We start from the raw sequence: 12,828 nt of genomic DNA, 5'->3' as shown, positions 1-12,828 counted from the left end.
CCTGGCTAATTTTGTATTTTTGGTAGAAACGGGGTTTCACCATGTTGGTCAGGCTGGTCTTGAACTCCTGACCTCAGATGATCCGCCCACCTCGGCCTCCCATAGTGCTGGGATTACAGGTGTGAGCCACCGTGCTTGGCCAAAAATTTGAAATTTTAAAACTTTATATTGAATAATTTTTTTTTTTTTACTTTTCTAAGAGGGGAAGCCATGGTCTACATTTATTTAGTCTTAGAGTACTTTATCTTCTTTTGGAGGACAAAGTAGTTTTATGGGTTTCTACATATTATACCTTAAATACAACTTTTGTAGAATTACATAGTAGGTTCCACTTGCTCCAACCAAACGCAAAAGCAGAACTTAGTAGGGCCATCTGTCGATAAGCTTTCACTTCTACCAAAGGAACCTGCCAATATAAAAACAAACAGAGTTGGCCGGATGCGGTGGCTCAAGCCTGTAATCCCAGCACTTTGGGAGGCCGAGACGGGCGGATCATGAGGTCAGGAGATCGAGACCATCCTGGCTAACACGGTGAAACCCCGTCTCTACTAAAAATACAAAAAACTAGCCGGGCGAGGTGGCGGGTGCCTGTAGTCCCAGCTACTCAGGAGGCTGAGGCAGGAGAATGGCGTAAACCCGGGAAGTGGAGCTTGCAGTGAGCTGAGATCTGGCCACTGTACTCCAGCCTGGGCGACAGAGCACGACTCCATCTCAAAAAAACAAAAAAACAAAAAACAAACAATTGATCTTTGAGCCTCCCAACAAGTCTTCCTCCATCTTTGACCTCCTTCAGTCTATTCTCAACACAGAAGGATCCACTTAAAATTGTAAGTCAGAGTACATGACTCCTCTCTCAACACTGGGCAACGGCTTCCCTTTCTCTGAGAATAGAGTCCAAAGTTAACAATGACTTGCACGGCCCTCTGACATCCCTACTCCCGACTCCATGTATATCCCATTACCTGCTGACCTCTTTTTCTTCTCCCTTTGCTCTCTCAGTTCCAGACCCCGTGGTTTCCCTGGTGTTCCTCCAATCCTCCAGCACCCCAGGCCACTCCCTCAGGGATCTTGCTCCAGTTGTTTACCAGGAAGCTGCTTCCCCAGATGAGGCACGTGGTTAAAGTCCTCACCTTTGAGTTTCGCTCAAGTGTTCTCTCTCATTGAGCTGCCCTCCCTGACACCCTATTTAATATGGGTGTCATATGGCCTCAGCCTCACTATTCCTGATCTACCTTTTCTTCTTCCCATAGCACTTTTCACCTTTTTAACATACTAATCACTTATTTTTAAAATTTTTTCCTTTGACTGTGAAGGCAAACAAAGGTTGATGTATCCCAATCATCTAAAATAGTGCCTAGCACATAGTGTTCAGAAAATAGTATTTCCTTGAGTAGAATATTCTGAAAGCATGAACAGAACACTACATTCAACATTACAGAGTAACAGGCAACTTGAGTTACTAAAACCAAGGGTTTTTTTCCTATGCAAGGGTTTTTTTCCTATGCATATATGTACATACACATCATTTCTAAATGTTATATGAATATCTACTTACATTGTCATTTTCTGATACATTCATAAATGTTCTTGAGTATAGAACTCTTCTGCCTACAAATTCACTTTTCATGATTAGAAGTTACTTTGTATCTTCATACATCATAAATGTTTACTAAGTATCTACTATACTCTAGGACTATGCTAGATGCTAGAAGAATCAACGTTGATTACGAAATGACCCCCATCCTCAAGAAGCTCACAGTTTAACCTGGAAGGATCTTACTGAACTAAAGCCTTATGAGGAACATGAAACAGTACATAGACAAGGAGGCTCTGTCAGGAAACCAAAGGAAGTGGGTTTTGTACATTGGTGGTCCCTGTCTTTTTAATTCTGCCTAATTTACCATGTTTGGGAAAGTGCAGAGTTATTTACTATTTTAAGAAATCTTATATAATATCCAGTAATGCAAAAAGAAAGTATACAAAATGAGAACTGCTTAAACTACCTTTTCACTAAACCGACCATCTGTGGATATGCTCCATTTGTCAATATGAAGATCGTACTACAGGCTTACTTTCTTAGGGAAGATTATTAAACTTGAGAGAACCCTGGATTTCTGGTCTTTTCACTTATTTCTTTCTAACTATATTACTGTATAAACGAATATATAAAACACAGTGTATATAATATTAAACTATATAACATTTAGTAATTGCTAACATTTTAAATGCCTACCACATTAAATTTGGAAAGATTCATTCTTACCTTATTGTTTATAATAACATAAAAATGAGAGTGTCTAGTAGGAAAGATATTCAGTCCAGCTTCTTTCAAAGCAATAATGAAAGGAATAGGAGTCATCCATGTCCCTTCCAAAATAGAGATGTGTTTCTTGTCTTTTAGTTTGACTGAAGATAACATGCAGAGGTTTTCCTAGTTTAAATAAGAAAAAAGAAGGTTTTATGTAAGTTAAAGAAATCATTGCTTCAGTATCACTCCAGGTGCAGCCTTTAGATGCTTTATACATTTTTAAAAATCATCTATCCCTCTATATTAGAAAGAATGCAGGGCAAGTATATCTTAGGCCTCATCCGAATGCTCTGACACAAAGTCCCCATGTTACCTTAAGCAGTCGACCAACTCTTTTTGGGCTTCATCAGAACAATCAAAGGAATGGGCTACAGCATCTCTCAAGCCTCCTATTTTATAAGTTATAAGAATATGCACATGTTCACATTGAATTAAAACAGTTATTAGATAACAATTATGATTCTACTTTTAGGGATCATTCTTTTCACATCCATAAAAGTTAACATAATCAGGCAATATTATCCAGTTTTTATTTATTTATTTTTTATTATACTTTAAGTTCTAGGGTACATGTGCATAACGTGCAGGTTTGTTACATATGTATGCTTGTGCCATGTTGGTGTAAGTCTCGCAGAGTGACAGTTTGAAGGTGTGTAGAATTCACATCTCATTTTTTTAATGCTAATATTTCATTTAACCCAATATATCTAAAATATTTCAATATGTAATCAGTATAGAAGTTATTAATGAGAGTTTGCATTCTTTTCTTCATACCAAGTGTGCAAAATTTGTGTTTATTTTACAGTTAGAGCATGTACTAACTTGGACTAGTCACATGCAGTAGCTACATATGGCTGGTCGCTACCGCATTAGACAGCAGAGATCTACTAACCTGAAAATGCACACTGAGCAGTCTTGGGTGTTTTGATCATTATATTAATAAGTGAACTTTGTGAAGATGCTTGTTATTTTTCCATGAGTCTAGAGGAAGAATCTTTGCACAAGTGTCGTCAGGGCTGCTGGAATGGTGCAGGAAAGCCTAAAAGGAGGCTCCAGCAATACAATCCCCTTACACAATCTCAGAAAGGTCACGTAACCCCTAACCTCTATGGGCCTTAGTTTCTCTATATATACAACAGGAGGGTAGACCAGAAGCATTTTAAGGGCACTTGCACACTAATGATTCTAAGGCATTCCATCTCCCATCTCATCTAGTTTTTTGTTGTTGCTGTTGTTGTTGTTGTTTCTGAGATGGAGTCTTGCTTTGTCACCCAGGCTGGAGTGCAGTGGCACAATCTTGGCTCACTGCAACCTCCGCCTCCCGGGTTCAAGCGATTCTTCTGCCTCAGCTTCCTGAGTAGCTGGGACTATAGGCGCATGCCAACATGCCAAGCTAATTTTTGTATTATTAGTAGAGATGGGATTTCACGATATTGGCCAGGCTGGTCTCGAACTCCTGACCTCATGATCCACCCACTTCAGCCTCCCAAAGTGCTGGGATTACAGGCATGAGCCACCGCACCCAGCCCTCATCTAGTTTTAAAAGCAAAGTTTAATAATATTCTAGGCTTTCCATATTCATAATGAATTCTAGGTTATCTCTGTTTTTAAAAACAACTTTATTAAGATATATTTTACATATCATAAAATTCACCTATTTCAAGTTATAATTCAATGATTTTTAGTAACTTTACAGAGTGGTACAACTATCACCATAAATCCATTTTAGATCATTTTCATCCCTCCCAATAAGATCCCTCATGCTCATTTACAGTTAATCCCCACCCACCCTTAGCCCCAGGCAATGGCTAATCTACTTTTGTCTCCATACATTTCAGGCTATGTAATTTCTTTTCTTTTCTTTTCCTTTTCTTTTGTCTTTCTTTCTTTCTTTTTCTCTTTCTTTCTCTCTCTCTCTTCTTTCCTTCCTTCCTTCCTCGTCCTTCCTTCCTACCTTCCTTCCTTTTCTCTTTTCTTTTCTTTCTTTCTCTCTCTTTCTTTCTTTCTTTCTTTTCTTTTTTTTCTTTCTCTCTCTCTCTTTTTTTTTGAGACAGAGTTTCACTCTGTTGCCCAGGCTGGAGCGCAGTGGTGCGATCTCGGCTCACAGCAACCTCCGCTTCCCAGGTTCAAGCAATTCTCCTGCCTGAGCCTCCCGAGTAGCTGGCATCACAGGTGCATGCCACCATGCCTGGCTAATTTTTGTATTTTTAGTAAAGTCAGGGCTTCACCATGGTGGCCAGGCTGGTCTCAAACTGCTGACCTCTGGTGATCACCTACCTTGGCCTCCCAAAGTGTGGGGATTTCAGGCGTGAGCCACCGGGTCCAGCTCAGGCTATATAATTTCTGACTGGTGAGCAATAGGGGATCATTCAGAGAGAAACCAATCTCAAAAAGGATTTCAAATGGCTGGATGATAAAGATCAGGTAGCCCCTTTAGGGTGGATCAAAAACTCTGAAATTCATCTTGCAACCAGGATTGTTGGTTCATCAGTTGATCTATCCCTAGTAACTTTAAGGTACAAATTTAAGTTTGAGCCTTGCTATTTACATGTTTATTGCCTATTTAATTATTCTACTAATATTTCATTTAGAAATATAGCTCAAGTTACATTTTTTCATGATTAGAAGTTACTTTGTGTCTTCATATATCATAAATGTTTACTAAGTATCTACTATATTTTAGGACTACGCTAGATGCTAGAAGACACATATTTCAACATATAAATTGAAGACAATATTTCAATGCATAAATTATAAGACATATTTCAATAAGACACATATTTCATTATATAAATGATTATAAGACACATATTTCAATATATAAATCAGCAGCCATTGATTGCTTTTGACAAACTGGTATTCCATCAAAATGGTTTACCTCTGATATGACAGTATATAACAACTATAATAGTAACTCACCTTAATTTGTATCTGAATCTCAGTAAATACTGTAGTCACAGTTAAAAGTACTTTATTTACATCAAGTGGTCTTAGTTCCCATGACTGGTACGGCATGTTAATATGAGCATCTTGAATCAAGGTAACCGGGCCAAAGGTGTCCAGGCTGAATGTTACAAGTCTTTCGTTTGGTTTGTAGGATACATTGCTGATGCCATCAGTTCTCCAATGTTTACCTTTATAATTAATGAAGAAAGTGACACTAGTTTCAATTTTTCCCTATTAAAAAAAAAAAGATAAATGAAACCACCGAAATGCTTTGTGTATAAACCGATCTTTCATATTTAGAACAGAAACTCAAAAGAAGGCCAGCTTTGCTGAGACATTTCCCCTGCCTACAGGATCAAGTCCCACCTCCTCAGCATGGTGAGACCTTCAGAATGATGCTTTGATTCACTTTATTGGCTCCATCCCTTGCCACTTCTCAAGGGAAAAAGTTTTTCTCTTTTCAGCCCCACTTTTTTTCTTTCCCTAACAACACTGTATGTATAGTATACCTCTGGGCCTCTGCACATACAGTTCTTTCCTCCTACAATACTCTTCCCTCATCTTTCAGGAAATTCTCATCATCTTTGCTTTAAAATGACTTCAAAATTCATGTGTTTTATGTATACACTTCAATTATCTTTAGTAAATTTACCCAGTTGTGCAATCATCACCACAATCCAGTTTTAGAACATTTTTATCCCCTCAGTAAGATCCTTATGTCCATTTACAGTTAATTCCCATTCCCACCTCCAGTCCCAGGCAACCATTAACGTACTTCCTGTAGGTGGTCTTTTGTATCTCTTACAACTCAATAAAAAAACACAACCTAATTTAAAAGTGGGTAAATGATCGGCATAAACATTTCACCAAAGAAGAGATATGAAAGGCTAATAAGTACTTAAAAAGATGATCAACATTATTAGTAATTAGGGAAACAAAACCACAGTGGGATACTACTTCACAACCACTAGAATGGCTATAATCAAAAAGATAACAAATGTTGTGAACAAACAGAAAACCTCATATACTGCTGGCAGACATGTAAAATGGTACAGCTACTTTGAAAAACAATTTGACAGTTTCTTTGAAAGTTAAATATAAACTCAGCACTCAACCCAGCAATTCCACTCTTAGGTACATACTGAACTGAAAACATGCCCACACAGAGACTTGCATGCAAATATTCTGTTCATCTTTGAGGGCCCTGTTCAACATTCCATCCTGTGAGAAGCCTTCCAATACTCTAAAGATTGAGCCATCTCTGTCGTGCTCTACAGCACTTTACATCTATGCTAGCACCCTACTACGTTGTATTACAATATGGTGTTTTCCCGTCTGCCTCTCCTACAACTTTGAAACTCCAAGAGGAAGAAACTATGCCTCATTTATCTCTTTCTTTTTTTTTTTTTGTGGGTGGGAGAGGGGTCATCTTTATAGGACAAATAAATGAACCATTTTCTTCCTGTATGTGCTCTCCATTTCTACTTAGCTCTCTTTCCTGTTCTCAATTGGAGGGTTCTGTTGACTAGTTTTTACTCTTAGATTTCATATAATACAATTACATTCACAGAGTTATTTTTAATTCCTCTTTTTGTCTCTACATTAGCAAATAATTTTAATTTATAAGGTAAAAAGTTATTATCTATAAATAAATTCTCCAAATTGCTAGTATTTCCAGGCAAAATGTTTCCCTGTGGTTTAAAAATTACTAGAGTTGTAAATTACTGCTGTCTAATTGCTGAAGTTGTAGAGTGAAATTTTGCACCAATTTATTTCCCTGAATTGTGTGGAATAATTTACCTTGTCTAATTCTAATTTCATGTGAATAATTTTTTTTTTCAGACTGAGTTTCACTCTTGTCGCCCAGGCTTGAGTGCAATGGTGCGATCTTAGCTCACTACAACCTCCGCCTCCCAGGTTCAAGCAATTCTCCTGCCTCAGCCTCCTGAATAGCTAGGATTACAGGCACATGACACCACACCTGGCTTTTTTTAAGTAGAGACAGGGTTTCGCCATTTTGGCCAGGTTGGTCTCGAACTCCTGACCTCAGGTGATCTGCCCGCATCGGCCTCCGAAAGTGCTGGGATTACTTTAGGTGTGAGCTACCACACCCAGCCGTGTTAATAATTAATGTGATAAATACTTAGGAATAGTACCATTAAAGTGACACCTGTGAAACAATATCAAAAGAGATAAAGTTGTTCATGTTGATGTATTTTATAGTTTAATATGTAAGAATTTACTAGGTTTTTAAACTTATTTTTTGTTTTTTGAGACAGGGTCTCACTCTGTCACCCGCCCTGGAGTGCTGGGGCACGATCACAGCTCACTGCAGCCTCAACCTCCTGGGCTCAAACAATGCTCCCATCTCAGCCTCTGGGATAGCTGGGACTACAGGCACATGCCCCCATGCCTAGCTAATATTTGTACTTTTGGTGGAGATGGGGTTTCTCCATGTTGCCCAGGCTGGTCTTGAACTCCTGAGCTCAAGTAATCCACGCACCTCAGCCTCCCAAAGTGCTGGGATTACAGGTGTGAGCCACCGCGACTGGCTTACTGTTTTTAATACATAGACTATTTCTAGAATATAAATAATATATCTTGTATGTCTGTCTATACAGACAAAAATGTAGAGCACCAGGGCATTCATTAGAAAATTGAAAAAACAAAATATTTAAACTTCCTGGTATAAATTCCTAAATCCTCTGTTCCTAAATTTTCCATAACTAAATAAGTAATTATGTAAAAGCTCTATGCCTTAGTGATATTTGTTCCCAGCCTATCACCAAGTATATAAATCACTTCACCAACAGATGAATATAGAAAAACCTTAAAAACAAAGGTGTACTCCTCTCATCCAGGATCCTTAGAATGGCATATATTAACTTACCAGACCAAGATCTTTCAAAATTTAGCGAGCCTACTCCAAAGGAGGTATTTGTTAAAGATTAACAAATCATTAGCTTATATCACTGTAGATACTTACAATTTTATTAATATTTAAGTTTTGAATAAGCAATAATGTCCCATGGCTCAAAAATAAAAGGTATAAAAAGGTATACAAAAGTGGCTATTTTCCCTTTCTCAAGTTTCCCATTTGCCCATTCCTCATCCCCAATACTTGTGTACAATTTATAAATAACATTAATCAAATATTAATTATCCAAATCTGAACTATTTGGTTATTCCAGAAGAGTAGAATTTTTATCTGTTTTTGATTTGCTTTTTATCTGTTTTTGATTTGCTGAACTATTTTGATATTTTTCTTTTTTTTTTTCTTTTTTTTGAGATGGAGGGAATCTCGCTCTGTCACTGGAGTGCAATGGTGCAATCTCAGCTCAATGCAACCTCCGCCTCCCAGGCTCAAGCAATTCTCCTGCCTCAGCCTCCCAAGTAGCTGGGACTACAGGCATGCGCCACGATGCCCCATTAATTTTTGTATTTTTAGTAGAGATGGGGTTTCACTATGTTGGCTAGGCTGGTCTCGAACTCTTGACCTCAGGTGATACGCCTGCCTCGGCACCCCCAAAGTGCTGGGATTATAGGCGTGAGCAACAGTGCCTGGCCTGATTTTAATATTTTCACTCATTTTTGCCTGTTTGCTTTGTTTTGAGACAAGTCTTGCTCTGTGGCCCAGACTGGTGTGCAGTGGCGTCATCTTGGCTCACTGCAACCTCCGCCTCCCAAGATCAAGCTATTGTTCTGCCTCAGCCTGCGGAGTAGCTGGGATTACAGGTGTGTGCCACCACACCCCGCTTATTTTCTATTTTTAGTAGAGACGAGATTTCACCATGTTGGCCAGGCTAATGTCAAACTCCTGACCTCAGATGATCCACCCGCCTTGGCCTCCCAAAGTGCTGAGATTGCAGGCATGAGCCACCACGCCTGGCGTGTTTGTTTTTTTGAGACAGACAGTCTCACTCTGTCACCCAGGATGGAGTGCGGTGGCACGATGTCAGTTCATGGCAACCTCCACCTCCCAGGTTCAGGCGATTCTCATGCCTCAGACTCGCCAGTAGCTGGGATTACAGGCGCACACCACCACGCCCGGTTAATTTTTGTAATGTTTTAGTAGAGAGGCGGGGTTTCACCATGTTGCCCAGAATGGTCTTGAATTCCTGAGCTCAGGTGATCTGCCTGCCTTGACCTCCCAAAGTGCTGGGATTTACAGGCGTGAGCCACCGTGCCCAGCCTTTAACTCATTTTTTAGAAACATAACGGTATAACCATAAAGTAATTGTTCATAGACAATGGCAGATATAGATACTTTAGGAGTTAATATTTACAACACTCAGCAAATTCTAAGCTCCAACCCCTATTCATTTCTATTAAGAACAAACAAAATGAGACCCTAGAATTGGCAAAGAAATATGTAAAATAATAAGCTCAGTTAATACACTACACTTGCTGTTTCAGTTTAAGGTTATTATTATTATCCCTCTTTTTATTACATAATAATAAAAGCTGTACCTTCAGCATCCCACCTTACAACCATAGGATCCTCAAAAAAGATGACATTCTCATGAACCTCAAGAGTGACCTCTATAGGTGGGAAAGCATTTTCTGTCTCAAAGTCTTCTGTAGTTTCTGGAGGATATGTGTATTTCTGTAATCCTTCTTTGAGTATCTTTTAAAAATGACCAAAACAACATCAAGTTAGTTGATTGGTAACAGTGAAAAATGTAAATAGTACCGAATAAGCTATATAGTTATTTTTAATAAGCACTGCAGTTTGATCCCATTTATACATAGATTAACAAAATGTCACAACAAAATTTAAAAGAAAAATGATTGAGAAAAAAAGTTACTAAATATGAATGTACAGAACTTCCTATGGGCCAGATTGTGTGGTGTGGCTTCCTCATCATTGTATTCCTCTAAGCAATCCTAAAGGCCTATATTTAACAGAGATGATAACTAAGACTTGGAAAAAATCAAGTAATTTGACAAAGATTACAAAATGACTTCAAAGGGGCAACAGAACTCAAAACCAGGTGCATGGGACCCTAAATCACATGTTCTAATACCATGCTAAGGGTGTGCAGGTAAAGAGAAAGAAACATAGATGACCTTTTGAGAAGAATGGAAATGAATGAATGCAAGTGAATTAACCAGACAGCAGATGTTTCTGGGATAAGGAAGGTTTGTGCATTATCTGAATGCAGCAGACAAGGAGCTAGGGAAGGAAGAAAGATTAAAAAATATTAGAAAATAGAAGAAAAATTAGGGCAAGATTCTAGAAGAAGTGGCAAGTTATTGAAAAAGCCTTGAAAATGAGGAAAGCCTCATTTGTAGGAAAGAAAAACAGCTAGCTGTGAAGGAGGATTCTCAGGACACTGTGACAAAAGTCAACAACAACAGATCTTTAGATGGATTCTTGAAAACCCCAGCTCAGTCTGGGACCTTATGGATAAAGAGAATATTAAAATTTTGTTGGAGTGGGAGGTGATTAGGGCAATAACAGGGGGGGAAAAAGGTTGGGAAATACTTCTCAAATAAAAGAATGCACCAAGGTCCTTAATGGATAGGATTGTGGGTGAGAAGTACCCAGCAATCTGTGTACAGATTGTGTTAGGGGAGAGAGGGTGAGAGAAAGAGAGAGAGAGAGACAGGAAGAGGGGGAGAGAGAGAGAGAGGAAGGAAGAGGCAGCCTATGACAACATAACGGGATATATATGGTAGCATTCTATGGGAAGCAAGCCACCATGAGGTTAAGTTAAAAATAAACCAAGTCAATAATAGCACAAGTGTTACTACTTATAAAACAGGGGCGAGAAACTCCTTGAAAGATGATCTAACAACTGTTATCACCAAAGTGTGGTCAGTGCATCAGCAGCATTGGCATCACGTGGACTGATTTTCAAATTTCAATGTGCATAGGAATTACCTGGGGATCTTGTTCAACTGCAGATTCAGTAGCTCTGAGGTGCAGCCCAACATGACGCATTTCTTGCATGTTCCCAGCTTACACTAATGCTGCTGGTTCAATGCTGTTGATTTAGGACCATGTTTTGTATATCAAGGATTCAGACTAGTGATTTTCAAACTTTAGGGTGTGTTTTTCCAAAACAGACTGTTGAACCTTACCTCCAGGGTTTCTGATTTAGTAAGTTTGTGGTGGGGCTCATTAATTTGCATTCTAGCAAATTCCCAGATGATGCCAGAGGATGTTGATGCCTCTGCTCGAGGGAACACATATTGACAACCACTGATTTAGACTAGAGTCCACAAACTACTGTCCCTGGGAAATCCCACCCACCACCAATTTTTGTAAATAAAGTTTTATTGGAGCATAGCTGTGCCCATTGGTTTATATACAGCAGTTTTAGTGCTGCAATGGTTGAGTTGAGTAGTTGCATCAGAGCTGGTAGGGACCGCAAAGGTGAAAATATTTACCATCTGGCCTGTTACAGAGAAAGTTTGCCAACCTCTGATCTAGAATATTATTACTAAGACAAAATTGACACTAACAAAACATAATGATGTAAATTTACAATGAGGTTAGCATATATGAATTCTAGTATAAACTTCACATTATTTTACATTCTTTTAGTATCTGATTCAAATTTTCAATACCAATAATTTAAGACAGTTTAAAATTACATTTTTTCCTTTGTGTTTGTTTAATAGGGTTAAAACTTATTAGATGTTAGATAATATGAAATAAAGTAAAAGCATGAGCAATTATTTTACTTATAAGTTTTGATTCAAGAATCAACCTACTTCCACAATCATCCATCCCTTCACTGGTTTACACTGTGGAGGAAGCTCCAAAATATCCAAGTGGTATACTCCACCCAGAGTTGTGAACTGGCATAAATCCACCACATCGTTTTCAAAGAAATCTGGCTTTTCAGAAGAATTCTCTACCAGCAACAACTGTGCTAAAATTAATCAGATTAACAGGTTTCAAATAGATTACAGTTTAGTATGCTCTTAGGAAAGAAATTTTAAAATTCTAATACTGGTAAAGGATGTTTCTATTCAACTAGCTACTAAAACTTTTCAAAAAGTGGTTAACTCAAAATGATTCATAGAGCTGACCTTGGAAGTGGAAATAGGCATGGGTAATGGTGGGGCATAGGAGAGGACACAATTTTTATTTCATCTACAAAACCATACAATAAGCATGTGTTATTATTAAAATGAAAACAGGCTGGGGCAGTGGTTCATGCCCAGTACTTTGCGAGGCTGAGGTGGGAGAATCACTTGAGACTAGGAGTTTAAGATGAGCCTGGGCAACATAGCAAGACCCCATCTCAACAAATAATTTAAAAATTAGCTAGCCTGGTGGTGCATGCCTGTGTGGTCCCAGCTACTCAGCAGGCTGAGGTGGGAGAATTACTGGAACCTGGGCAGTTGAGGCTGCAGTGAGCCATAATCCGCACCACTACTGGGCAACAGGGCAAGATCTGATCTCAAAAAAAAAAAAAAGAAAAAGAAAAAGAAGTAGAAAGAAAAAGTGAAGGAGAAAAGGCCTGTTATGAAAAAATATGCTAAGAAATACATAGAAAATAGATTCCTAGAAGTTATTGGGAAAGAAACATAAAGTTAACAGAAAAGATGTATATAAA

General features: G+C 38.5%; 1 protein-coding gene across 4 annotated transcripts in view; it reads right to left on the bottom strand.

Annotated features, from left to right (window-relative positions):
- CASC1 (cancer susceptibility 1) overlaps nucleotides 1-12,828 on the bottom strand; it is an 86,606-nt gene that overhangs the window by 1,414 nt on the left and 72,364 nt on the right. For all 4 annotated transcript variants that reach the window (XM_033222640.1, XM_033222638.1, XM_033222637.1 and 1 more), the window contains 5 exons: nucleotides 11,978-12,138; nucleotides 9,725-9,881; nucleotides 5,228-5,442; nucleotides 2,264-2,431; nucleotides 293-406 (listed from right to left, as the gene is read on the bottom strand). In XM_033222640.1, coding sequence (XP_033078531.1) covers nucleotides 293-406; nucleotides 2,264-2,431; nucleotides 5,228-5,442; nucleotides 9,725-9,881; nucleotides 11,978-12,138 — 815 coding nt within the window. The remainder of the gene's footprint in view (nucleotides 1-292; nucleotides 407-2,263; nucleotides 2,432-5,227; nucleotides 5,443-9,724; nucleotides 9,882-11,977; nucleotides 12,139-12,828) is intronic.

Source organism: Trachypithecus francoisi, unplaced genomic scaffold, assembly GCF_009764315.1.
Source record: "Trachypithecus francoisi isolate TF-2019V2 unplaced genomic scaffold, Tfra_2.0 Lachesis_group11, whole genome shotgun sequence".
Lineage (NCBI taxonomy): Eukaryota > Metazoa > Chordata > Mammalia > Primates > Cercopithecidae > Trachypithecus > Trachypithecus francoisi.
The sequence above is the reverse complement of the archived record's forward strand: the minus strand, read 5'-3'. Positions and strand labels throughout refer to the sequence as shown.